Source organism: Bos javanicus, chromosome 11 (assembly GCF_032452875.1).
Source record: "Bos javanicus breed banteng chromosome 11, ARS-OSU_banteng_1.0, whole genome shotgun sequence".
NCBI classification, from domain to species: Eukaryota; Metazoa; Chordata; class Mammalia; order Artiodactyla; family Bovidae; genus Bos; species Bos javanicus.
Window position 1 is genome coordinate 87,631,551 of NC_083878.1, and position 27,975 is coordinate 87,659,525.

The 27,975-nt window shown below is 42.7% G+C and overlaps 1 protein-coding gene across 1 annotated transcript in view; it reads left to right on the forward strand.

Annotated features, from left to right (window-relative positions):
* Window positions 1–11,466: 11,466 nt before the first annotated feature.
* Window positions 11,467–27,975, forward strand: part of ADAM17 (ADAM metallopeptidase domain 17) — a 44,325-nt gene continuing 27,816 nt past the window's right edge. The window contains exons 1-3 of the mRNA XM_061433344.1: window positions 11,467–11,794; window positions 26,307–26,439; window positions 27,690–27,820. Coding sequence (XP_061289328.1) covers window positions 11,704–11,794; window positions 26,307–26,439; window positions 27,690–27,820 — 355 coding nt within the window. The 5' untranslated portion in view covers window positions 11,467–11,703. The remainder of the gene's footprint in view (window positions 11,795–26,306; window positions 26,440–27,689; window positions 27,821–27,975) is intronic.

Here is a 27,975-nt window from a genome sequence, read left to right on the forward strand (position 1 = left end):
CAGTTTCCATTAACACCAGCTAAGCATGTTAATGGTGCTTCTTTAGAAACAGCTTTGTACGACCTAAAGAATAAAAAGTCAGTGTGTCTATAAATACAATATGGTATCCTGGGATGAATCCTGGAACAGAAACTGTGCAGTCCTATTAGTGGTTATCAAGGGCTGGAAGAAGGGAGTAGTGAAGAATGACTGCTTAGTGGGTCTGGGGATTTTCTGTGAAGGTGATTTCAGTGTTCTAGAACTAGATAGTGGATGTCCTGAATGCCACTAATGATACATTTTATGTCACGTCTATTTCATCATAATTTTTAAAAGACTTAAAAAGGCACACACTTCTAAAAATTGTGAAATCTGATATTTTCTAGTTTTGATAAAACAGACCTAGATTATGTAAGATACTAACATTAGAGGAAGCTGAGTGAAGAGAATATGGGAACTCTGAACTATCTTGCAGCTTTCCTGTACATCTGAAATTATTCCCAAATGAAAATTTTATTTAAAAAAATTAACAGGAAAAAAATGCATAACAGCTTTGTTTTTAAAGACCAGTATCACATTGTATGTGTTTTTGTGTTTCTCTGTACCTTTCATTTTTTAGAATGTAAGTCTATTGAGGGCAAAGGTATGAGGCGGGTCTCTGGTATTTTTTTTTCCAGCCTTATTGAGGTATAATTGATAAAAAATTGTATATACACACACAACACATATATATTTAATTGTATATATTTAAAGTATACAATGTGTTAATTTTATATACCTTTTCACTGTGAGATGATTATCACAATCAAGCTAGTTACCGTATCTATAGTTACTGTTTTTGTGTGGTGAAAACACTTCAGATCTCCTCTCTGAGCAAAGTTCAAGTATAAAACAGTGTTCTTAACCATGGTCAGCATAGTGTACCTTAGATCCCCACATTTATAACTGAAAACTTGTAGCTTTGACCAGATCTCCCATCCCCACCGCTTCCATCCCCAGATTCTGGCAACCACTTTTCTACTCTCTGCTTGAGTTAACCTTTTATATGGTTTTACATATAAATGAGATCATACTGTGTTTATCTTTTTGTGTCCTGACATTTCATATAGCATAATGTCCTTCAGGTTCCTCCCATGTTGTTGCAAATGGCAAGATTTCCTTCCTTGTTATGTCTGAATATTCAATCTCTCATTGTATGTATATACCATATATTCCTTACCCACTTGTCTGCCAGTGGACACAGGTTTTTTCCAAATCTTGGCTACTATGAACCATGCAGTGAATGTGGGGGTGCAGGTATCTCTTTGAGATACTGATTTCATCCACTTTGGAGGTATTTTCCTAAAATGCTAGTAGAATTAGCATATTTTAAACATTCAGCGGCTGAGTTCTGTTTTTCTAAAAAGGATTAAATAGAACATGTTTTCAATTAAGGCCTCCGGTCACTGCGGAACTGGAGGGTAATTGGTGCTTGCCTTCCCTCTGGGGCCTGTCAACCTGAGGGTCATGACTTTTGGCCACTTCAGACCCGAGGTGATTTCAAACCAGCACAAGTTGACATTTTTTTCTCTCTATCCAATGTGTTCTCTATGTTCAGTTATTCACTTGGCTCAATTTCTCTGAGATCTAAAGAGAAGAGAGATTTAAGAAGGAAAAGAATACAGCTCCATATGTTGTATGGTATACAGTTTGTAAGAGATATGCTTTGCTCACAGCAGCCAGATTAGCTACTGCAAATCATTCTGTGGTAAAAGACAAGGATGACTGTAAAAAAGATACATAAAAAAGTGTGTGTGTGTATGAGGGAGACAGACAGAGGGAGAGAAAGAAATTGTTACTGAAATTTTAGAAATGAACCTTTTTATTCTTTTTAATAAATGCTAACTGATTTCATTGCAATTTAGAGAATATAGGTAGCATATAATCATAAGGAAGAATAAGAGGTAAGTATAAGTAGTTCATAGTTCAATTTTATGCTTTTTCTCATCTAATATGTGCCAATTTTCCAAGTCATGGGACATTATTCAGAAACATCATTCTCAATGACTGCATCTTGTTAAGTAATATAGTAGTAAAACTACCTCAAAAATTGATTTAAGTTTTGCATAGTAGTACATTAGCATGGTACGTATTACAAAGCTACAAAGGATATGTAGAGAAAATCCTCCCTCCCACCTCCTGTTCATCTCCTAAGACGCAGTGTAGATTACAAGTTTTATCTTTTTGAAAAAATTTTTTATTGAAGGATAATTGCTTTACAGAATTTTGTTGTTTTCTGTCAAACCTCAACACGAATCAGCCATAGATATACATATATCCCCTCTGTTTAGAACTTCTCTCCCATCTCCTTCCCCATCCTACCCCTCTAGGTTGATACAGAGCCCGTTTGAGTTTCTTAGCCATACAGCAAATTTGGCAATATGTTTTACATATGGTAATGTAAGTTTCCATGTTACTCTTTCCATATATTGCACCCTCTCCTCCCCTCTCCCCATGGCCACAATTCTATTCTCTATGTCTGTTTCTCCATTGCTGCCCTGTAAGTAAATTCTTCAGTACCATTTTTCTAGAGTCTGTATATATGTGTTAGAATACAATATTTATCTGTCTCTTTCTGACTGACTTCACTGTATAATAGGTTCTAGGTTCATCCATCTCATTAGAACTGACTCAAAGGTGTTCCTTTTTATGGCTGAGTAATATTCCATTGTGTATAGGTACCACAACTTCTTTATCCATTCATCTGTTGATGGACATCTAGGTTGCTTCCATGTTCTAGTTAATGTAAATGGTACTGCAATGAATAATGGGATGCATGTGTCTTTTTCAATAAAATGACTAGTTTCCTTCTCTTCTCAGACTTGAGGGGAAATAATTCAGTTTCAAGATGGCTGGTTATTATTTTTTTTTCTTATTAAAGATTCCCAAAGAATAATCTGTTTATCAGTATAGATACTCAAATACTGTGCTTTGCTCCATGCATGATATATTTTTTCACTTTTTTTCTGGACTCCTCTGTCCATGGAATTCTCCAGGCAAGAATACTGGAGTGGGTAGCCATTCCCTTCTCCAGGGGATGTTTCCAACCCAGGGGTCAAACCTGTCTCCTGCATTGCAGGCAGATTCTCTGCCATCTTAGCTACCAGGAAGCCCCCTTTCCTTCTAAAAGGATCTGAAATACATTAAAATTTCTGAACTAAAATCTTGGAACACGATTTTGGTATACGTGTTCTTGGTACACGACTTTGTATATAGTCATATTCCAATAAGAGGGGTCTGTTTTCTGAGGGAGACTTGTGGATTTACCCATACTTTTTCAGGTGCTAACTTCACACAGATTTATTCAGGCCAAAAAAAAAGCATACGGATGTAGGAATAATTCACGTTAGAGTGTTAAAGATGTTATATATCTATAAGGACTGATGGGATTGGTATAGGACAAATTGTGGCCGATAAGAGAAACACAGCAAGGATGACAAGAAAATGCCCCCAAGCTCAGCCAAAACTAGAGAGCTATATCTGATCGTTTAGATGAAAGCAGTACCAATGCTTGTGTGAATCTAGTAGTTAACTCCAGAGTCATGTGGTAACAGGTGTTTAGTAATTGGAAATTTAAGTTCACTTGCAGCAAGTAAAAGGTAAATATTTCATTCTATAGCATGGGATCAGCAAATCCCAAGTCGTTTACATATCTTTATTAAATCCTAAATTAAAAGAACCCCTTATGGTGTTAAGGAGAGGCATCTGGATCCAGTCATCTTGCTCATGTTATTTTTCAAATGGGCAATAGTGGCTGTGTAACAAGTTACCCCCAATTTAGAAACTTAAAATAACTAGTATTTATTATTTCCCATTTTCTGGTGGACAAAAATCAGGGAATGGTTGGATGGGCGTTGCTGGCTCCCTCTCTCATGAGGTTGCAGTCAACCTGATGGGTTGGGGGAATGCCATTGTCTGAAAGGTAGCCTAGGGCTGGAGTATTCACTTCCAAGTTGAGGCAGATAGTCTTTGGTGGTCTCAGTTACTTGGTGGCTGTGGGCTGTTGACCTGTATTCCTATGAATCACTCCATAGACTTCTTGAATGTTCTCATGTCACAAAAGCTGCCTTCACCTCTACTATCGTAGAGGGAGCAAGCAAGCAAGAGAACACCTGAGATGGAAGACACAGTTTCTTACAGTCTAATCGTTGGAGTGTAATACCATCACTTCTATGTGCTATAGGTCACACAGACCAACCCTGGTCTAGTGTGGAAGGGGTGTGATTCTATATAAGGGTTTGAGTATTAGGGAGCAGAGACCACTAATGGCCATCTGGGAGGCTGGCTATGATCAGTTCAATAGAGTTCAGTCGCTCAGTCGTATCCGACTCTTTGCGACCCCATGAATTGCAGCACACCAGGCCTCCCTGTCCATCACCAACTCCTGGAGTTCACTCAAACTCACATCAATCGAATCGGTGATGCCATCCGGCCATCTCATCCTCTGTCGTCCCCTTCTCTTCCTGCCCCCAATCCCTCCCAGCATCAGAGTCGTTTCCAGTGAGTCAACTCTTCGCATGAGGTGGTCAAAGTACTGGAGTTTCAGCTTTAGCATCATTCCTTCCAGAGAACACCCAGGACTGATCTTTAAAATGGACTGGTTGGATCTCCTTGCAGTCCAAGGGACTCTCAAGAGTCTTCTCTAACACCACAGTTCAAAAGCATCAATTCTTCGGTACTCAGCCTTCTTCACAGTCCAACTCTCACATCCATACATGACTACTGGAAAAACCATAGCCTTAACTAGATGGACCTTTGTTAGCAAAGTGATGTCTCTGCTTTTGAATATGCTATCTAGGTTGGTCATAACGCTCCTTCCAAGGAGTAAGCATCTTTTAATTTCATGACTGCAATCACCATCTGCAGTGATTTTGGAGCCCCCCAAAATAAAGTCTGACACTGTTTCCACTGTTTCCCCATCTATTTGCCATGAAGTGATGGGACCAGATACCATGATCTTAGTTTTCTGAATGTTGAGCTTTAAGCCAACTTTTTTACTCTTGTCTTTCACTTTCATCAAGAGGCTTTTTAGTTCCTCTTCACTCTCTGCCATAAGGGTGGTGACATCTGCATATCTGAGGTTATTGATACTTCTCCCGGCAATCTTGATTCCAGTTTGTGCTTCTTGCAGCCCAGCGTTTCTCATGATGTACTCTGCATAGAAGTTAAATAAGCAGGGTGACAATATACAGCCTTGACGTACTCCTTTTCCTATTTGGAACTAGTCTGTTGTTCCATGTCCAGTTCTGACTGTTGCTTCCTGACCTGCATATAGGTTTCTCAAGAGGCAGATCAGGTGGTCTGGTATTCCCATCTCTTTCAGAATTTTCCACAGTTTATTGTGATCCATAGTCAAAGGCTTTGGCATAGTCAATAAAGCAGAAATAGATGTTTTTCTGGAACACTCTTGCTTTTTTGATGATCCACTGGATGTTGACAATTTGTTCTCTGGTTCCTCTGCCTTTTCTAAAACCAGCTTGAACATCAGGAAGTTCAAGGGTCACATATTGCTGAAGCCTGGCTTGGAGAATTTTGAGCATGACTTTACTAGCGTGTGAGATGAGTGCAATTGTGCAGTAGTTTGAGCATTCTTTGGCATTGCCTTTCTTTGGGATTGGAATGAAAATGGACCTTTTCCAGTCCTGTGGCCACTGCTGAGTCTTCCAAATTTGCTGGCATATTGAGTGCAGCACTTTCACGGCATCATCTTTCAGGATTTGAAATAGCTCAACTGGAATTCCATCACCTCCACTAGCTTTCTTTGTAGTGATGCTTTCTAAGGCCCACTTGACTTCACATTCCAGGATATCTGGCTCTAGGTGAGTGATCACACCATCGTGATTATCTTGGATGTGAAGATCTTTTTTGTACAGTTCTTCTGTGTATTCTTGCCACCTCTTCTTAATATCTTCTGCTTCTGTTAGGTCCATACCATTTCTGCCCTTTACTGAGCCCAGCTTTGCATGAAATGTTCCCTTGGTATGTCTAATTTTCTTGAAGAGATCTCTAGTCTTTCCCATTCTGTTGTTTTCCTCTATATCTTTGCATTGATCGCTGAGAAAGTCTTTCTTCTCTCTTCTTGCTATTCTTTGGAACTCTGCGTTCAGATGCTTATATCTTTCCTTTTCTCTATTGCTTTTCGATTCTCTTTTCACAGCTATTTGTAAGGCCTCCCCAGACAACCATTTTGCTTTTTTGCATTTCTTTTCCATGGGGATGGTCTTGATCCCTGTCTCCTGTACAATGTCATGAACCTCCGTCCATAGTTCATCAGGCACTCTATCAGATGTAGGCCCTTAAATTCTATTTCTCACTTCCACTGTATAATCATAAGGGATTTGATTTAGATCATACCTAAATGGTCTAGTGGTTTTCCCTACTTTCTTCAATTTAAGTCTGAATTTGGCAATTAGGAGTTCATGATCTGAGCCACAGTCAGCTCCCGGTCTTGTTTTTGCTGACTGTATAGAGCTTCTTCATCTTTGGCTGCAAAGAATATAATCAATCTGATTTCGGTGTTGACCATCTGGTGATACACATGTGTAGAGTCTTCTCTTGTGTCGTTGGAAGAGGGTGTTTGCTATGACCAGTGTGTTCTCTTGGCAAAACTCTATTAGCCTTTGCCTTGCTTCATTCCATATTCCGAGGCCAAATTTGCCTGTTACTCCAGGTGTTTCTTGACTTCCTACTTTTGCATTCCAGTTCCCTATAATGAAAAGGACATCTTTTTTGGGTGTTAGTTCTAAAAGGTCTTGTAGGTCTTTGTAGAACCGTTCAACTTCAGCTTCTTCAGCGTTACTGGTTGGGGCATAGACTTGGATTACTGTGATATTGAATGGTTTGCCTTGGAGACGAAGAGAGATCATTCTGTCGTTTTCGAGATTGCATCCAAGTACTGCATTTCGGATTCTTTTGTTGACCATGATGGCTACTCCATTTCTTTTAAAGGATTCCTGCCTGCAGTAGAGATAATGGTCATCTGAGTTAAATTCACCCATTCCAGTCCATTTTAGTTCGCTGATTCCTAGAATGTCGATGTTCACTCTTGCCATCTCCTGTTTGACCACTTCGAATTTGCCTTGATTCATGGACCTAACATTCCAGGTTCCTATGCAATATTGCTGTTTACAGCATCAGACCTTGCTTCTGTCACCAGTCACATCCACAACTGGATATTGTTTTTGCTTTGGCTCCATCCTTTCATTCTTTCTGGAGTTACTTCTCCACTGATCTCCTGTAGCATATTGGGCACCTACCGACCTGGGCAGTTCCTCTTTCAGTATCCTATCATTTTGCCTTTTCATACTGTTCATGGGGTTCTCAAGGCAAGAATACTGAAGTGGTTTGCCATTCCCTTCTCCAGTGGACCACATTCTATCAGACCTCTCCACCATGACCCGCCCGTCTTGGGTGGCCCCACACAGCATGGCTTAGTTTCATTGAGTTAGACAAGGCTGTGGTCCTAGTGTGATTAGATTGACAAGTTTTCTGTGATTATGGTTTCAGTGTGTCTGCCCTCTGATGCCCTCTTGCAACACCTACTGTCTTACTTGGGTTTCTTACCTTGGATGTGGGGTATCTCTTCACGGCTGCTCCAGCAAAGCGCAGCCGCTGCTCCTTACCTTGGACGAAGGGTATCTCCTCACCACCGCCCCTCCTGACCTTGAATGTGGAGTAGCTCCTCTCGGCCATGATAGTGACTTTCAAATCTGTCAGGTATTTATATTCCATTGGGTACATTTAAACCTAACAGCTTTAATTTTAAATGCTAGTATCTACACTATGCTGGAAATTTCATCCTTTGCCATTGCTTAAGATTTCTGCTTTATTGACTATGCCAAAGCCTTTGACTATGGATCACAATAAACTGTGGAAAATTCTGAAAGAGATGGGAATACCAGAACACCTGATCTGCCTCTTGAGAAATCTGTATGCAGGTCAGGAAGCAACAGTTAGAACTGGACATGGAACAACAGACTGGTTCCAAATAGGAAAAGGAGTTCATCAAGGCTGTATATTGTCACCCCGCTTATTTGACTTCTATGCAGAGTACATCATGAGAAACGCTGAACTGGAAGAAACACAAGCTGGAATCAAGATTGCCGGGAGAAATATCAATCACCTCAGATATGCAGATGACACCACCCTTATGGCAGAAAGTAAAGAGGAACTAAAAAGCCTCTTGATGAAAGTGAAAGTGGAGAGTGAAAAAGTTGGCTTAAAGCTCAACATTCAGAAAACGAAGATCATGGCATCTGGTCCCACCACTTCATGGGAAATAGATGGGGAAACAGTGGAAACTGTCAGACTTTATTTTTCTGGGCTCCAAAATCACTACAGATGGTGACTGCAGCCATGAAATTAAAAGACGCTTACTCCTTGGAAGGAAAGTTATGACCAACCTAGGTAGCATATTCAAAAGCAGAGACATTACTTTGCCAACAAAGGTTCGTCTAGTCAAGGCTATGGTTTTTCCTGTGGTCATGTATGGATGTGAGAGTTGGACTGTGAAGAAGGCTGAGCACCGAAGAATTGATGCTTTTGAGCTGTGGTGTTAGAGAAGACTCTTGAGAGTCCCTTGGACTGCAAGGAGATCCAACCAATCCATTCTGAAGGAGATCAGCCCTGGGATTTCTTTGGAAGGAATGATGCTGAAGCTGAAACTCCAGTACTTTGGCCACCTCATGCAAAGAGTTGACTCATTGGAAAAGACTCTGATGCTGGGAGGGATTGGGGGCAGGAGGAGAAGGGGACAACAGAGGATGAGATGGCTGGATGGCATCACTGACTTGATGGATATGAGTCTGGGTGAACTCTGGGAGTTGGTGATGGACAGGGAGGCCTGGCGTGCTGTGATTCATGGGGTTGCAAAGAGTCGGACACGACTGAGCAACTGATCTGATCTGATGATTTAAAAATGTACATATGTTTTTAAAAAATTCTTTTGGGGATGAGTATAAAAGTTTGAAGATAGCTGGCTCAGACTTCTGGTTCTATCCAGTGCATCCCTCTTAAGCTGTTCTTCTGGCTCTTTATCTCCCCCATGTGGTGCTCTTGTATCTTAACTATATGGACAATTTATAAATTTAAGATAAACCTCAAACTGGAAAGTATAATTTGGGTCCTGATTTGTGAATGGGAAAAATTACTGGAAAGTTTGACTATCTGAAAATCTAGGACTTTTGGATATGAATAAGAAAATCAATCAGGAATTTTACTATTTTAAAATGGCATTTATTAAACTGTTAAGTACTGTGATCTAGGCACAGTACAGGAGCTGGGGTAGGAGACAATGCTATCTAGGATCTGTTAAAGTTATAAGCTGGAAAAGACTATCTGGATGCTCAGAAAATATATTCTTACTGTACAAAGAACTGTACCCAACTCATTTTATATGGTATTCATCTTTTAAAAATTATGTACAATTGGCAGAGGTGTACCTCTGCTTTACTTTTTGATTAGGTATGTTATCAGTGTGTATGTTTAATGAAGGCATTTTCCACCTCAGATGATCACACCAGACTTAGTTATGCCAAAAATGCACAAAACTTGTTACTATGGATAATAACTGATGGGAAAAGCTGCTGAGATTTTACGGAGGCATGTCACAGTGAACCTAAATTTAAACCACAGTAAGAGTATCTTAAGGCCAAGCCTTAAGACTTGGCCAGACAGGAATAACACTCCATTTCTAACATTTTACCATTTCATATGATGCTTTTGAACTGTGGTGTTGGAGAAGACTCTTGAGTCCCTTGGACTGCAAGGAGATACAACCAGTCCATTCTGAAGATCAGTCCTGGGTGTTCTTTGGAAGGAATGATGCTAAAGCTGAAACTCGCGTACTTTGGCCACCTCATGCAAAGAGTTGACTCATTGGAAAAGACTCTGATGCTGGGAGGGATTGGGGGCAGGAGGAAAAGGGGACGACAGAGAATGAGATGGCTGGATGGCATCACCGACTCGATGGATGTGAGTCTGAGTGAACTCCGGGAGTTGGTGATGGACAGGGAGGCCTGGCGTGCTGCGATTCATGGGGTCTCAAAGAGTCGGAGACGACTGAGCGACTGAACTGAAGTGAATGGAGAAAAGGCTGTATTTCCCATTCTTACGTGGAAAATGTATTATGTCCTACTCGTATAAACATTAGTTGAACCAAAACAGCAATTCACATCCAACGTTGTTAGAATGTTTTATTAAGTACCATGAACACTCAACTAGAGCTAAAACGATGCAAAGGATTTGCAAAACAAAACACAAACTGTCTTGGCAAATCTCCAATCTAAGTAAAAAGTGCCCACCAAGTTGAATTTCAAGAAGTTAGCTGGACGATTCTAGAACCTAACCTGTACAGGCAGAGGGGTTAGGTCCAACGTATATTTTCTGGAACTCTTTGTACACCTTCTACGTACAGCGGGGCGAAAGAGAAACTGCATTAAGGAAGCACCTGTTTATTTCCGTCTTGACAAAAAAAAAAAAAAAAGCCTTTCTCCTTAAAACGGACGGAGGCCTAAGACACCCGGCTGGTCCGACGCGGGGCCCGGAAAGCCAAGCTGCACCCCGTTTGAAACTGGGAAGCTGATCTCGCAGAAGTTGGCGCGGGGACGGCCGCGGGGGGCCTCCCGCTCCCTGGAGTTGTCCTTCGTTCGCTCCAGCACTTCGCTACTGGGTCATCACCCCTAGCACACCCGGCCAGGGGCTCCTCGTCCGCTCTGGACCCCAGGGTTCTACAACTCGCTTAGTGAAAAGGGTGAAAGGGGAAGTCACTCAGTCTTCGCGACCTCACGGACTACAGTCCCGCCAGGCTCCTCTGTCCATGGGATTCTCCAGGCTAGAATACTGGAGTGGGTAGCCATTGCCTTCTCCAGGGGAATCTTCCCGACCCAGGGATCGAACCCGAGTCTCTCTCATGGCAGGCGGATTCTGAGCCACCAGGGAAAACAGGGATCCTATCCAGATGGACTTCCCTGGTGGCTCAGACCGTAAAGCGTCTGCCTGCAACCCGGGGAGACCCGGGTTCCATCTCCGGGTCGCGAAGATTGCCCTGGAGAAGGAAACGGCAACCCATTTCAATATTCTTGCCTGGAGAATCCCATGGACGGAGGCGCCTGGAGCACTACAGCCCATCGAGTCGCAAAGAGTCGGACACAACCGAAAGCGGACGGCCATCGCTTTCAGACGCGGTGGGACCGAGGGACGCGGCCGGACGCACCTCTGCGGGCCCATTCGTGAGGGACCCCGTCCCTGGCGGAGGTCATCCGGGGACAGAGAGGCGGCCCCACTGGGTCGAGTCAGGACGTCGCACTGCGCGTCACAGGCGGCGCCGGCGGAACCCTCGACGGGACTGGGTGGGGGTGGCAAGACTGCGGCGCGCCGGCGCGGAGCGGAGCAAGCGCGGGCCTCCCGACATGCCGCGCGTGACGCCGGGCTTCCGGCTGTGGGCGGTGCGGGGGTCGGCGGCGGCCGGAAGCAGGCTGCGCCAGCCTCTGGGAGCTCTGCCTGCACTTCCTGGGGGCCTCTAGCCGGGCTCTGGAGTCTTCCGGTAGGCGGCGCGGGAGGAATAAGCAGCTTGAAGGGCCGGCCGGGGCGGATCCCCTCGTCTCCCAATGTGAGCGGCGTCCCGAGCCCCCTCTTCAGGCGAAGGCTGCCCCCTAGAGAGGTGGAGCCGGTGGCCGGGCCGGGACCATGAGGCACCGTGTCCTCTTGCTCACCAGCTTGGTTCATCTGGTGCTGGCGCCGCGACCTCCTGACGAGCGGGAATCCCCGCGGCGATTCGGTAAGGACCCAGAGGAGTTGGCTCCGGGTGCCTGGGACGCGCAGCTTTTGGGGGGAAGAGCAGGCGAGCGGGATCTCTCAGGTGTTTGGGGGCAGGGTGTTGGACGACGGTGGCGCGTCCCGAAGTTTTCGGTGTAGGAAGGGGGTGTGGCTCTCGGAGTCAGGGAAGGAGAGGAGCTGGGCTTGTCTTTCTGAATGGGAAAGGGGTCCTGGGGTGGGGTGGGGGGCCTCCTGTTAGTGACTGAGGACCTGGGAGCGGTCTGCTCCTCGAGTTTGTGTTTGGGCGTGTGTTCCGGAAAGCGGTAAGGCAGGGAGTGGTGACGGCTCGTCTTCGGAGAGGGAGATGCGGTCCCGGTCCTGCCCCGCTAACAAACAAAGCTACATTTTGTTCTTAGCAAAGGCAGGATTCTGGAGGAGGATAGGAAGGCCCAGAGCTCCCCATCTCTTCCACGGCTCTGAGGAAGCGAACTAGATTTTCTGCCTAGGAGGTCCTTAGGCTGTAATCTGGTTGGAAGGCGGTGACTGGGGAACTCTTCTTGGAGTTGCGTTTTGCAAACATCTTAACATCGTGTGTGTAGTTATTTAAAATGTAGCTGCTTGTTGGAGATTCTTAAACCTGCTAGGTCAGTTCGTGATGCCGTTTACTTTGAACGCCTTCCTTGTCATTTTAAACAAAAATGATCAGGGACCCCCAATTTGATCAGTTTTGAGGCTAGAAGTAGAGGGTTATTTAGATTTTCTGAAGAGCTTGGATTTTAAAGGACTAACATTGAGAGATGTGAAATTTGGTGGAAGTTAGTGAAAACTTACAGTGACCGTTAGGGTTCTCTGTTAAAAGTTAACATGTAAGAGAGTTTGGTTAATTAGTAATAAAGTATGAAACTGTATTTTCCCACTGTGAGAAGCTGTAGCCTCGGTGATTTTTCATGGTTGTTTTGGTCTCCAAATCTCACCATGATGCCTTAATATTGTGCAGAGTGAGACACTATGTAGATTTTTTTATGGCCAGTAAAAAATTTGCATTACTTTACCTGGCAATCTTTTTTTCTTATTAAATGGACAAAAACCGTAATTGATGGAAAGTATTAAAGGTGTTGTGTTCTCACTTGAACTACTGCTTTGTGGTTATCTCAAATTGAAAATGAGTTGCAGGTGATTGATTAGTTTAATAACCGGCTAGGGAGAACCTGGTAGGAAGTGCTGAGATGTGGTAACTTAATACAGATTGAAGGAAAATGGTAAATTGGGGTGGTCAGAATGGAGGAAGAGGGTAAGGATCCACTCATAAGGATGAAAAAAAAAAGTGAAAGTTGCTTAGTTGTGTCAGATTCTTTGCAACGCCATTGAGTAGTCCGTGGAATTCTCCAGGCCAGAATACTGGAGTGGGTAGCCTTTCCCGTCTCCAGGGGTCTTCCCAACCCAGGGATCGAACCCAGGTCTCTCCTGCATTGCAGGAAGATTCTTTACTAGCTGAGCTACCAGAGAAGCCCTAATATTAAAAAAAGAAGAAGAAAATATAGATAGTGCAGCTATTATATTCATTCCTAGGATTTGTGCTACTTAAAAGTTTCCCACTTGTGAACAAGAGGAATAACAAAACTGAAATACAAATATTTGTACCACTAATACAACTTTCAGTTTTGTTATCATTCTCTTGTTCACAAGTGGGAATCTTTAAGTAGCACGAATCCTAGGAATGCACATAGTACCTGCACTATCTATATTTTCTTCTAAGAAAACCTTGCTTTTCTAGGTCTATTCTCAGGAACAGTCACAAATCTTAAGGGTTTGTTTGTTCGTTTGTTTTTGTTTTTTGACCATGTGTTTTTATTGGCAAAGTGCAGACAGTTGGTGCCAGAAAAATGCACAGACTTAGCCATTTATTCACTGCATGTTTGAAGAACGCATACTGTATGCAGGTTATATGTGTGACATTGAAAGTGTAATGATCAGACAAATCCATCTTCAAAAGGCTTTTGGTTTAGTGGAATAGAGAGATCTAAGCAGAAAATGCTAGAAGAGTATGAAGGAGACTGTTAGAAGACATTATGGTGGGGAATTATTTTCATCAGGTGGTATTGAAACTAGCTGGGGAAGGCTAGTGAAGGCTCCCTGAAGGAGGTGATGATATTGAGCCCGGCTGTAAGGTTAAGTAGCTGAAAAGAGAAAACAAGGACATTCCTGATGGAGGCATTTAGTGTTAGAATTGAAATGAAACTTGGAGATCATGTCTAGTTTTTTAAATAAAGTGGCAGGAAAGATGAGTCTCAAGAAAAGTGTAGTGACCGGTCAGGTTCATACCATTAGTGATAAATATATGCCAATAAATACATGCCTTGTGGGTATTTTTTCTTTTGAAAAATGTTTGTGTGTGTGTGTGTATGTGTTTGATGGCTTTGAATGTAATTTGTTGCTTAACTCTGCCCTAGCATTTAGATTGAATTGGTCAAGGCCAATGAGTAATTTCATAGTTAAAGAATGTGGTTTATTGTTTAACAGCCTTCTTATCCTATAAATGTTAGCATGTATAACCACAGTACTAAATATTGATTAGGGGTTTGACAACATTTTCTGAAGAATACATATATATATAATAGAATCCTGGCTTTTGGAGTACTGCATAGACCGTGGAAAATGATTTCAGTTGAACTGTTACGAATTGCATAATTTAGGAAATTTATGAGTCATGTGAGCCTAGTCATGGTATCTTGTTGAGGTTGCAGCTGGGGTATATAAGTCTCACTTTGATTTCAAAAGTTTACCCTGTGTAACATTTAATAAAAGAGAATATAGTGGGTGGAAAGAAAAAAATACTGTCACAGATGAGGGGTGAAAGTTTGTTTCTGAAACGTGTACCCTGAGGTAATTGGTGTGAGGATTCTCCACTTTGCAGTGCTCATTTCTCATTATTGATGGCATCATTCTGCTCAATATTTTGACATCTGACGTCCTTTTTTGATGTAAGTTTTGCTTACAGGATGGATTCTATTGAAACTGAAACACTTGCCCACCCCACTTTACTTGAAGAGAAATGTAATACAGCTTTGCTGTGTACTAGTGAAAGAGATAAACTATTTCTAAAATAGAACAAAGAGTTAAGCAGAGAGCCAGGGTGGGGAAACTGGAGAATTCCTTTTGGCCCTCATGGGGTTTTCCAGAACATTAAGTGTAGGTGTCTTTCAAGGCCCAGTTGGCTGAATATCAGATACTTCACTGTTTTGTATTTGTGAGAGGTGGTGAGTGTTTTCTGTTGGAAGTATAATTTGAAGAAAGTCAGAAGATTGGGAGGGAGGGAGGAAAGGACAGGAAAAGTCTTCACAGGGAAACCTTCATAGAGGTTGGGGAAGGACATGGCAACCCACTCCAGTATGCTTGCCTGGAAAATCCCATGGACGGAGAAGCCTGGTAGGCTACACTCTCCATGGGGTTGCAAAGAGTTGGAGATGACTGAGCGACTTCACTTTCACTTTCATAGAGGTAGCGAGGTGAAATGAAGTGTGTTCTTATATGTCCCTTAGTCCTAAAGTGAGCCAAGGAGCCAGGTATTCCTTCCCTACGTCCCTCGTGGTTCCCCCCGCCCCGCCCGCCTTTTAATAAGAGTTGTTGTTGTTCAGTTGCTAAGTTGTGTCTGACTTTTTGTAACCCTAGGAACTGCATGCAGCACACTAGGTTTTCCTGTCCTTAACTATCTCCCAGAGTTTGCTCAAGCTCAGTGTCCATTGAGTTGATGATGTCATCCAACCATCTCATCCTCTGTTGCCCCCTTCTCTTCTTGCCCTCGTTTCTAGCATCAGGGTCTTTTCCTGTGAGTTGGCTCTTCACATCAGGTGGCCAGAGCATTGGAGCTTCAGTATCAGTCCTTCCAGTGAATATTCAGGGTAGATCTCCTTGAGAATTGACTGGTTTGATCTCCTTGCAGTCTATGGGACTCTGAAGAGTCTTCTCCAACATCACAGTTCAAAAGTATCAATTCTTCAGTGCTCAGCCTCCTTTTGGTCCAACTCTCACATCCATACACGACTACTGGAGAAATCATAGCTTTGACTAGCCGGACCTTTGTTGGCAAAATGATGTCTCTGCTTTTTAATACTCTGTCTAGGTTTGTCATAGCTTTTCTTCCAAGAAGCAAGCGTCTTTTAATTTCATGGCTGCAGTCATCATCCACAGTGATTTTGGAACCCAAGAAAATAAAATCTGCCACTGTTTTCCACTTTTTCCCCATCTGTTTACCATGAAGTGATGAGACCAGATGTCATGATTTTAGAATAAGAGTTGTAAGCTTTGACCATCTCATCTGCTACCCTGGTTTCACTTACCATTTGACTGTTCTGATAACTACCAAATATAGATCTCTGACCTAGGCTTATTCTCTGAAGCTCCACTCTCATGTATCCATCTGAGTATTCACAGATACTTCAAATGTCCACTTATTTCAGATATCCAGAATTTCTTATCTATTTGATTAGAAGAATGTAAATAGGAGACAAGATTTAATCCAGGAATAGGCAGCAATGTTGCAAACTGTGGAAGTAACCTCATTTCTTAACATGAATTTGCATCCATTTCAGCTGCAGAGCCTTATGGATCAGTCCAGGGTTTTTTCAAGGTTCCCTTAGGCAGGGGCTTTTCTGGTAGCTCAGACAGTAAAGAATCCAAGTACAATGCGGGAGACCTGGGTTTGGGAATACCCTGGATTGGGAAGATCCCCTGGGGAAGGGAATGGCTGCCCACTCACAGTATTCTTGCCTGGAGAATCCCATGGACCTGGAGCCTGTGGGGTCACAAAGAGTCGAATAGGACTGAGCAACTAAACACACGTTGAGCTAGGCTTACTTTCCCCTTGGCTCAGTTTCCCTGTGACTGGTCTTGCTGGAGAGTCTTGGCCCAGGTTTAGTCCCAGCCCAGTTGAAGGGCTCTTGATAAGGAGTTATTTGAGGCAGCTCACCCTTCATCCCCGCTAAGTGGTATAAACCCATAAAATGAAGTTTTTAGTTCCCAGTCTTTGGGGCCCACTGCCTCGCAGACAGCCCAGTTCTTCTTTTCTTATCCCATAGTCCCAAGGAGGGATTCTCCCATGCCTAGGGCTCGTTGGAAAGTGACCAGGCCTTTCCCTTGTCCTGCATATTTGGAGGAGCACTGAAGAGCAGTCACGTCTCCTGTGTTTTCTGCACAAGCGAAATACACACTTGACTGCAGCGCTGGCTTTACCTTTCCCACTTGTGCGAGAAGTGGGGACATGACTCTGGTTGTGTCTTTTGGAGGAACTGTTCATTCTGTGCAGCAGAGTCGTGGAGAGTGAGCAGAGTGCTCCAACAGCGCTGCATGACAACTGTAAGCTGAATTCCAGGAAGATGCCCTTGATTGCAAAAAGAAAAGAGAAATCAAGTAAAAAGTTCACAGATGTTTCCAGATTCTTCTAACACTTCATTGTTTAAAAATAAATTTAATAAGAGACAGACTTAGAAAATGAACTTTATGGTTGCCAGGGGGAAGGGATAGTTAGGGACTTTGGGAAGGTTTTCTACACACTGCTATACTTAAAATGAATAACCAACAAAGACCTATTGTGTTGCACATGGAACTCTGTTCATTTTTATATGCCAGCCTGGATGGGAGGGGGGTTTGGGGGAGAACGGATACATGTATATGTGTGGCTGAGTCCCCTTGCTGTTAACCTGACTACCACAACATTGTTAATCAGCTATACCCCAAAACAAAATGTCTGGTGTTAAAAAAATTTTTTTTTTTTTTCCTTTCGAAAATCAGTTTTACTTTAAAAACTTGACTTTGGACATGATGAATGATATAAGGGTATATTTTATGTCATTGTACCAAAGTCAGTGGCCATAAAAGCATATCCTGAAGATACAACAATTCAGGTTTGAGGGAAAGGTGGAAGGTTTATCAAACCCATGGGCCACTCCATTTCTGGATCCAGAAAGCTGGTTTGTTGCGGACCTTAAGGTGCAGCTTTCTCTGTATTATTTGAGAACATGAAGAAAGTATCAGCTGTTTTTTATCACTGATATTGATTTTGAACATCATAGACTAACAAATTTACTCTTTTCCTGCCTAAAATCACTGAATTTTCAGTGATGCAACTGCAAACATATGACGACTTAATTCAAAAAAGTTCTATGTAAATGAATAATTGCAGACTGTATATAAAGGAACACGATGTAGTATAGAACTTCAGAATCTTTCAGCATCCACTTGTCCCCTTATGTCAACCTGTTAAAAACAAAATTCAGCCAAGTAAATTTGAAGATCTAATTGGCTTGGCGAGGCACTTTATGCATTGGCAGCATGTCTGCCAGCAGCTGGAAGGGTTCTCTGAGGGTCTGGACCAAATGGAAGCTTTGGATAGGAAGAAGGATGGGACACGGGTGCTGTGAGTGAAAGAATTTTAGGCCAAGACATCATCTTTTTAGGGGGGAAGGGAACTGGCAAGGATTTTATCATGTGGAATATCTCTTCTTTCTCTGTGGGATGAAGGGGCCCATTTGACGCATTACCTCCTTCGTGCTGACCAGGCAATTCCAAACTTGTTGCTTAAGATTACTTTTCTGGTGAAGATTGAAACTACAGTTAGGTTAGGTATTAAGCCTGATTTGGTATCATAGGCTTGTGTTTTCTTTTTAACAAATCCCTTCCCCAAACCTGCTCCCAGTTGTGTTTTCTTTTTTGTAATATCAGTGTATATGGTGCCACTGTCTACCCAGATATCCAAGTGAGAAGCTTGAGGGTCAGCTAGTGATCTCTACCCAGATTGCTCAGCAGCTTACTAGCTGATTTCCCAGACTGCAGGTTTGTCCTCCTCTAGCCCGTTCAGGGTTTCCCTGGTGGCTCAGGGAATCTGAATCTCAGGGAATTAAAGAATATGCCTGCAACGTGGGAGACCTGGTTCCATCCCTGGGTTGGGAAGATCCCCTGGAGAAGGGAAAGACTACCCACTCCAGTGTTCTGGCCTGGAGAATTCGATGGACGGTACAGTCCATGGGTTTGCAAAGAGTCACTGCAGTTGTTTTTGAACCCAGGTTCATGTGCCTGACGCACAGTGAGGCCCAACAAATGGAAATGTCTGAGTTTGAAGCTGAAAAAGGTTTATTGATTGGGAGGGCACCAGTGGAGAAGATGGGAGATGTAGGCTTGTCTCAGATCCATCTTCTTGGCTGCCCGTGGTTTTTAAAGGTAACGTTTGGGGTGAGTGTTGCAGGGAGCATGACCTTTCGATTGGTTGGTGGTGAGGCAACGGGGTGGTGTTTCCTGAGTCTTGATCTTCAGCCTTCTGGTTCCAACCAGTCGGGTCTGCGTTCTGGTGGTCAGCTTGTCGTCACCATCCTCCCCCGGGGAAGGGGGAGGTGTCCTAGTTCCTGCAGAACAACTCAGGGGTTTGTGTCATTTTGTTCTGTATATCCCTGGAGGAGGAACTCGGACTCTATTGTTTCTTGACTGCTTTTTCTTTGTTTCTGCAGTCCCTTACTTCTCTAATTAGTAATTGACTGAATCTGCCGTTTGGAACTCAGGGAATGCTTGGGAGGCTAAAGCCTTTTCTACAAATAAGCAGCAGGAGACAGAAAGGCTTTTGTACCTGGGAGGGTCCTGCTTGGTTTCAGTCCTAAGTTTTGGATAGAGAGGTTAAGTTTTGGATAGAGAGGTTGATCATAAGCTCAGCAAGAGAACTTTGTTTTAGAGGATTTGGTTTCACAGTCAGGATGAAATTTCCAATTGATACCTGTTGCCCTTGTCCAAAGTCCTGCGTCCTTAATTCAGTTCCCTGACCAGACCTCTGCCTGTCTCTCCAGCCTCCCCCCTGTTCATATTCTCCCTGCCAATCTGCCCTCCAGCCTCCCTGACTTGCTTTCAGGTCTCTGAGTGTATGATGTTCTGTATTTCTTGTGGACCTCAGCATAGATATGCCCTCACTGAGAACCCTGTCCTTTTCTTCTCTTGGCCGCCTCCTCATCCTTTTGGTTTTAACTTCAGTGCTGTTCTCTGGGGAAGCATCCATGGCTTGCCACACAGGTCATGCTCCCTCTGTGTCCTTCTATAACTTCTTGCAGTTTCCTCTCCCTAGACTTGTGAAGTACTTTATCTTTTTTTGGGGGGGGGGGGCGGGGGAGGGGGGCGGGTATCATGCTGTTTCTCCCAAAGTCACAATATTGGAAATACATCTTCTTTCTCTCCATTAATATCCCTAGTGCTTGGAAGGTGGGAGGTTTTCAGTAAAGTATTTGTTGAGTAAATGAGTAGGTCGGGTCTGGTGGAAAGGGGAGGAGTACATGCAGGATGTGTTTGTAAGAAAGGGGTGGGGGTGGAAGACCTTAAAAAGGAGTGAGAGTCAGATCCCTAAGGAGGACTAGGCAGAAGAGGCCAAGTGAGGGAAACTAACATGTGGCAGCGGAGAGCTGAGAGGTTTGGGAGGAGATCCTAAATGATGCAGTACTCTTGAATAGCGCACTGTATTGTGGAGTAACAGGCAAATTTGGCTTTGGAATACCGAATGAAGCAGGGCAAAGGCTAATAGAGTTTTGCCAAGAAAATGCACTGGTCATAGCAAACACCCTCTTCCAACAACACAAGAGAAGACTCTACACATGGACATCTCCAGATGGTCAACACCGAAATCAGATTGATTATATTCTTTGCAGCCAAAGATGGAGAAGCTCTATGCAGTCAGCAAAAACAAGACCGGGAACTGACTGTGGCTCAGATCATGAACTCCTTATTGCCAAAATCAGACTTAAATTGAAGAAAGTAGGGAAAACCACTAGACCATTCAGGTATGATCTAAATCAAATCCCTTATGATTATACAGTGGAAGTGAGAAATAGAATTTAAGGGCCTAGATCTGATAGATAGAGTGCCTGATGAACTATGGACTGAGGTTCGTGACATTGTACAGAAGACAGGGATCAAGACCATCCCCATGGAAAAGAAATGCAAAAAAGCAAAATGGCTGTCTGGGGAGGCGTTAACAAATAGCTGTGAAAAGAAGAGAAAAGCAATAGAGAAAAGGAAAGATATAAGCATCTGAATGCAGAGTTCCAAAGAATAGCAAGAAGAGAGAAGAAAGACTTTCTCAGCGATCAATGCAAAGAAACTGAGGAAACCAACAGAATGGGAAAGACTAGAAATCTCTTCAAGAAAATTAGAGATACCAAGGGAACATTTCATGCAAAGCTGGGCTCAGTAAGGGACAGAAATGGTATGGACCTAACAGAAGCAGAAGATATTAAAAAGAGGTGGCAAGAATACACAGAAGAACTGTACAAAAAAAGATCTTCACATCTAAGATCACGATGGTGTGATCACTCACCTAGAGCCAGACACCTTGGAATGTGAAGTCAAGTGGGCCTTAGAAAATATCACTACGAAGAAAGCTAGTGGAGGTGATGGAATTCCAGTTGAGCTATTTCACATCCTGAAAGATGATGCCGTGAAAGTGTTGCACTCAATATGCCAGCAAATTTGGAAGACTCAGCAGTGGCCACAGGACTGGAAAAGGTCCGTTTTCATTCCAATCCCAAAGAAAGGCAATGCCAAAGAATGCTCACACTACCGCACAATTGCATTCATCTCACATGCTAGTAAAGTAATGCTCAAAATTCTCCAAGCCAGGCTTCAGCAATATGTGACCCGTGAACTTCCAGATGTTCAAGCTGGTTTTAGAAAAAGCAGAGAAACCAGATGTTCAAGCTGGTTTTAGAAAAGGCAGAGGAACCAGAGATCAAATTGCCAACATCCGCTGGATGATGGAAAAAGCAAGAGAGTTCCAGAAAAACATCTATTTCTGCTTTATTGACTGTGCCAAAGCCTTTGACTGTGTGGATCACAATAAACTGTGGAAAATTCTGAAAGAGATGGGAATACCAGACCACCTGACCTGCCTCTTGAGAAACCTGTGTGCAGGTCAGGAAGTAACAGTTAGAACTGGACATGGAACAAGAGACTGGTTCCAAATAGCAAAAGGAGTACATCAAGGCTGTATACTGTCAGACTGCTTATTTAACTTCTATGCAGAGTACATCATGAGAAACGCTGGGCTGGAAGAAGCACAAGCTGGAATCAAGATTGCCGGGAGAAATATCAATCACCTCAGATATGCAGATGACACCACCCTTATGGCAGAAAGTGAAGAGGAACTAAAAAGCCTCTTGATGAAAGTGAAAGTGGAGAGTGAAAAAGTTGGCTTCGTGGCAAATAGATGGGGAAACAGTGGAAACAGTGTCAGACTTTATTTTGGGGGGCTCCAAAATCATTGCAGATGGTGATTGCAGCCATGAAATTAAAAGACGCTTACTCCTTGGAAGGAAAGTTATGACCAACCTAGATAGCATATTCAAAAGCAGAGATATTACTTTGCCAACAAAGGTCCGTCTAGTTAAGGCTATGGTTTTTCCAGTAGCCATGTATGGATGTGAGAATTGGACTGTGAAGAAGGCTGAGCGCCGAAGAATTGATGCTTTTGAACTGTGGTGTTGGAGAAGACTCTTGAGAGTCCCTTGGACTGCAAGGAGATCCAACCAGTCCATTCTACAGGAGATCAGTCCTGGGTGTTCTTTGGAAGGACTGATGCTAAAGCTGAAACTCCAGTACTTTGGCCACCTCATGCAAAGAGTTGACTCATTGGAAAAGACTCTGATGCTGGGAGGGATTGGGGGCAGGAGGAGACGGGGACGACAGAGGATGAGATGGCTGGATGGCATCACCGCCTCAGTGGACGTGAGTCTGAGTGAACTCCGGGAGATGGTGATGGACGGGGAGGCCCGGCATGCTGCGATTCATGGGGCTGCAAAGAGTCGGACACGACTAAGCTACTGAACTGAACTGAACTGAGTCCCTAAGTCATGTCTGACTCTCTTCGACTCCATGGACCGTATCCCGCCAGGCTCCTCTGTCCTTGGAATTTTCCAGGCACAAATGCTGGAGTGGGTTGTCATTTCCTTCTCCAGGGGATCCTCCTGTTCAAATCTAAGTCTCCTGCATTGGCAGACAGATTCTTTACCACTGAGCCATCAGGGAAGCCCAGTATACTGTATTACTACAGTATAAAGTATATGCTGTACTCTTTTAAATAGTGTCTTTTTCCAGTTTTTGTTTGTAGCAGCTGAAATGAGAAAAGCTCGGTTGTTCAGGGTGATTGCTGGAGCAACTTGTAGGAAGCGAGGAAAGTGTTCTCATGTGCACAGTGCTGGGCAGCCGTTGAGTTTCTGAAAGAGAGAACATGAAGGTGACCTGAGCTGATAAGATCGTTCTCTTAGCATTGTCTGGTATTGACTGTCGTAAACTCTACCACAGGAAGTTACGTGTTTTATATTTAAGTTTTTGGAGATTTTTGGATTTGGATGGGGGAAATAGAAATTCTTTTGAAAAAGCTATGGAAAATTGGATCACCAGAAGTTGGTGAAGTGCAGTGAAATACTGAGCATCTGAGAGGTTACTGCTTGCATAAGAGCAGGAGCTCAAGAGTGCAGGACAAGAGGCGTCTGCTGTCTGTCTGTAATGGCTGCAGGCTGTCTGGTTTGAGATCTCTAGTTAAAAAGAGGGTAAATTACAGTGGAAACATATTAGTTAAGTACTTTAACATGCTTTAGCTAATTCCCTTTTAAAAGTGCTTATTATAGAAAAATACCTAAAGATAACCAGTGATGTTACTATCTTGCTCTTATTTTTTTCCTAGCCCTATTTTTGTACATAGTTAAGGTCATGCAATATGAATAGATTTTAAAATCTACCTTTGTTTAATATTATAGCATAAGTATTTTCTTATGTTCTTAAAATCTGTTATTGACAGCTTTTAAATGGTTGCAGATTTCTTTTCTTTGTCATTAGGAAGTGCTGTCACTTCTCTGTTTGCCAGGTACTTAGTTTGTTTCCAGTTTTTTGTTCTTAAAACTAACCAAGACTGAACAGTGAACATCTTTGCGCTTGAAGATTTTTCCCTTCACTTTGAGTTGTTCCTTAGTTGCCTAGTTCAGTGGTTCTCAGACTGGAGTGAACGTCAGCATCACCTGGAAGGCACCTTAAGCACCTTAATTCTGGGCCCTTTGCCTAGAATTTCCGATTGTGGAGAACTGAGGAGAAAACAGATTCCCAGGTGGTACTGGTTGTGGGGAGCACACTCTGAGAACAACTAGCCTGTATCGTTGACAATAAAACTATAGTATTCCAGTCAGTAGGAGTGATTATGATCTTGAGTGAAACTCAGTCCATGTACCAACCTGTATCAAGGAAGTTGAAGGGCTAAAGGATTGTGTCAGCATCTCAGCATTGAGAATTTGTGCAATTTGGGAACGTGGGAACGCTGTTTTGTTCAGGGTTCTGTGCCAGGTGTCGTGAGATAAGGATACTGTGATTTTAAAACGGAGCTCACTTTTGGCCGTCTTACAGTCTATTTGTGAGGTAAGACAAATATAACTCAAAAATGCAGAAGAGAGGTGTAAACAAAAGGCTGCAGAATTCAGAGGGAGGCAGAATCGTGTTTGATTGACACATCAGAAAGGAGGCGGCCAAGAAGTGGAGGGTCCAGGAAGAGCTAGGCTATTTTTAAACAGTTTCAAAGTTGAAATCAATAAAGGTTGAGGTTTTCAGCCAGACAGGACCCAGTTCAAATCCTTGTACTGTGCTGTGTTAGCTCTGCGATACTCTTCTCTCTGAATCTGTTTCTTCATGTGTAAGGTAGGGAAATTTCCGAAGGATGTTTGTGAAGATAACGTGAAATGCCTAGTATGGAGTCTTGTAGGAGACAAAACACTCAAATTGTTGAATAAATGACAAGCTTCTTGAAGGTTTTTCATTGTGCCTGTAAGCATTATAATTAGCAAGGTCAAGTCACCAGTAACCATCCATTGGCATAAAGGAGATCTACGCCTTCTGAAACAGCTTTCCTCTGGAATAAAATTAAAAGGCAAAGTTTTGTTAACAAAAAATGGGTGGTACCCAATGAGTGTGAAATTTGCTACCCCTTTAATCTTGAGTTAGAGCCTTGAATGGACTTTGATTAAACCTCCTTTGCCTACATAGCAGTGTGCCTCCGCAGGTTTGCTTGAATACCATGTGAGAGGGAGGCGTTTTCCCTTCTTCGGCCACTCTGGACACTGGCCCTCCCTGCTGTCTGCCTCTGCTCCCCTACTCATGCCCACAGCACTGGCGTGGGTGTTTTTGAGTGTTGTCTGTCTCTCCCACTGCTGTAGGCAAGGACTTTGCTCGTTGAATGCTGTATCTTAGCCCTTAGACCAGTGGTTGGCTCATAGTGAATGAATGGATGAAAGAACCAGTTGAGGGTATTTAGGAGAAGAGGATGGAGAAAAGTATAGGGTAGATTCTTTTAAAAATGGTTTTGTGAGCATTTTTAACTGCAGCAGCAACAGACTTGTATTTTAAGCTCCTGCTGCTCTATTTTGAGGACATTCTAAGTCCACTGGAATGATTTTGAATACCGTTGCTTCTGCAGTGATAGTTGTTGAGAGGAAAGGAAACATCGGCTCAAGTATTTTTAGACAGTTTTTACAGAGACTTAAGTCACTGAAAGTGTGTTCCAGAAACCTTCCTGACTGTGGGAGAGACAGCAGAGTTGCTGTTGATAAAGTGACTTCCACCTACAGTGTTGACAGGAACTTTCAGGCTTGTTCTGCCTTTGCGGCAGTGCAGCTTTGCTTTTCTTGGGTTCCAAGTCAGTCTGGTGAAAAAGTGTTAGATTTCTTTTCTTAGGGATTCGTTTGGTCTTAGCACTGCACTTCTTGGTGTCCCGTGGGATGCTTTTCTGCGTCTGTTGAGGGCACAGTGATAGAGATATCACCACTGTTTTGCTTTCTAATTTGGAATATGTTTTTTTCTATAAAAGATTTGCTTTTCCAGTTTGGTTTGCCCAGACCACTGGTACATTTGTTGCTCATTGTTACTTTACATCAAGTGGTAAGGAATTGATGTTGCCCAGGTGGGCAGTGGGCAGGTCATGTAGGCAGCCTTGTTCTTAGAAATTCTGAACATATAGCCATAAATGCCTTGAATTTAGAAGTTGGTTCATTGCATACTGTGATACTCTCTGAGGTATTAAAATTATCAGGACATGGACATGGACTCACGTTCATGTGTCCCAGGTCTCTTTCCAGAGCCCACTCGTTTGACCTGGGAACCCAAAAGGCTCACATCTCTACTCGCTTCCTGTTTCTCAAGTCTCTTCTGTCTGCACCCCTCCCTTCTTTCTCATGCTGTTTGTTTCCTGGAAAAATTGGGTCATTTGTTTTGCAGGAATGGAACATTCTGGGTGTGGCTGGTGACTTCCTAAGGTGGTTATTTAATTTGGCAACCTCTAATCCCTTTTTGTCTTAAAAACTGTAAGTTTGCTCTTAATTAGATTCAGGGGTATGTGTGTGTGTGTGTTTGATAAGAATACTTTGATACTGCTGGGACATTACATCAGGAAGAGTTTGTTGTTTGACTCTCATTTCAATGATACTACAATTGATTCGTAGGTTTCAGTGTTAATAATCTTTTTACCTTTATTTCAGAAAAGCTTGATTCTTTGCTCTCAGACTACGATATCCTCTCCTTATCCAATATCCAGCAGCACTCTGTGAGAAAAAGGGAGCTGCAGGCCTCGACACACTTAGAAACACTACTGACTTTTTCAGCCTTGAAAAGGTAATTTCAAGTATTCATAAAATAATGTTGGGGCAGTGGGGTACTTGGTTTGGTAAAAGCAGAAAAATTGGAGTGTCTAATTAAATCTTAGAAAGTTACATTGTAAAGATTTGTGATTAGTATAATTATAGTCTGTCCTGCTTCTTGTAATAATGTATTGCTTATTCTAAAATTCATACTAATGACTATTTTTTAAAAATTAAATGTGTTTTCCAAAAGTGTTAATGATGGTTGTTTATTATTGTTTAATGATGGTATAATTTATTTTTTGGAATTTTGACAAAGAATTTTAATTAATTGAATGGTTGTAATACTTTGGTGCTGCTTTAGAATTGTCAGCCTTATACTGAGTACTGTCTTCATTTTATATATGAAGACACTGAGCTTTAGAGATAAAGGATTTATTTAGCTCACAGCCTAGTGGTGAGCTGGGTCTACAATTCAGTGCTCTCTCCTCATTGAATTGCTCTTATGTCATAGCATACATGGATAGATGTGTGGTCTATTTGGTCATTAATTTTAATATCTCATGTTTTGCAGATGTAAATTTGTTAGATAATTACAGGCCTCTTTCCAAAGTCTTTTTAGAGTTTTATTCATATCAAAAAACAAACATCAGGGGGATATAAATGGGCTGACTTTTTCTTTATACATGGGATAGGCCTTCTCCAACAAGTATTTTAAACTAATATATGTACGTAGCTTTAAAAAAAACTACAGAGGGGTGTCCCTGATAGTCCAGTGGTTAATACTCCAGGCCTCCACTGCAGGGGTGAGGGTTCAGTCCCTGGTGGGGGAACTAAGATCTCTTAGGGCTTGGGGCCCCCACTCCCTAAAAATCCAGACAGCAAGTATAAGAGGTTTTTACTTCTAATTCTGTTACACTTCCCAGACCCAGCAAGTTTCCTTATAAACTTCCAAAAGATTTTAATGAGTATTTTTTGCATATAGATCTATATATGTGTAGGTGATATGGATAGCATAGATTTACCTCATTTTTAACAGCTGCATAAATATTCCTGTTTTTAGTACCTTGCAGATGGATATTGTTTAGTCAAAGTGATTTTCCTCCCTGTATAACAAACAGTGCTCCAGGGAATATCTTTATAAATATACTTTGTCTAGGTATCCTTTTAGAATACATTCCTAAAAGGTGAATTACTGTATTGGGTCAGGAGTGTACATGTTATAAGTGCTTATTGATGTTGCCATGTTTATGTGCTTCAAGTTGAGATGCATTCTTTCTTTAGGCATTTCAAATTATACCTGACATCAAGTACTGAACGCTTTTCCAAAAATTTCAAAGTCGTGGTGGTAGATGGGAAAGATGAAAGAGAGTACCCCGTCAAATGGCAGGACTTCTTTAGCGGACATGTGGTTGGTGAGTAGGTGTTCATTTGTGTATGGACAGAGGAGCCTGGAGGGCTACAGTCTGTGGGGTCACAAGGAGTCGGACATGACTGAGTGACTAACACTGCTACCACTGCTGGGAGGTTGGGTGTCCAGATTAAACTAGAGTTGTAGTTTCTTTTTTGA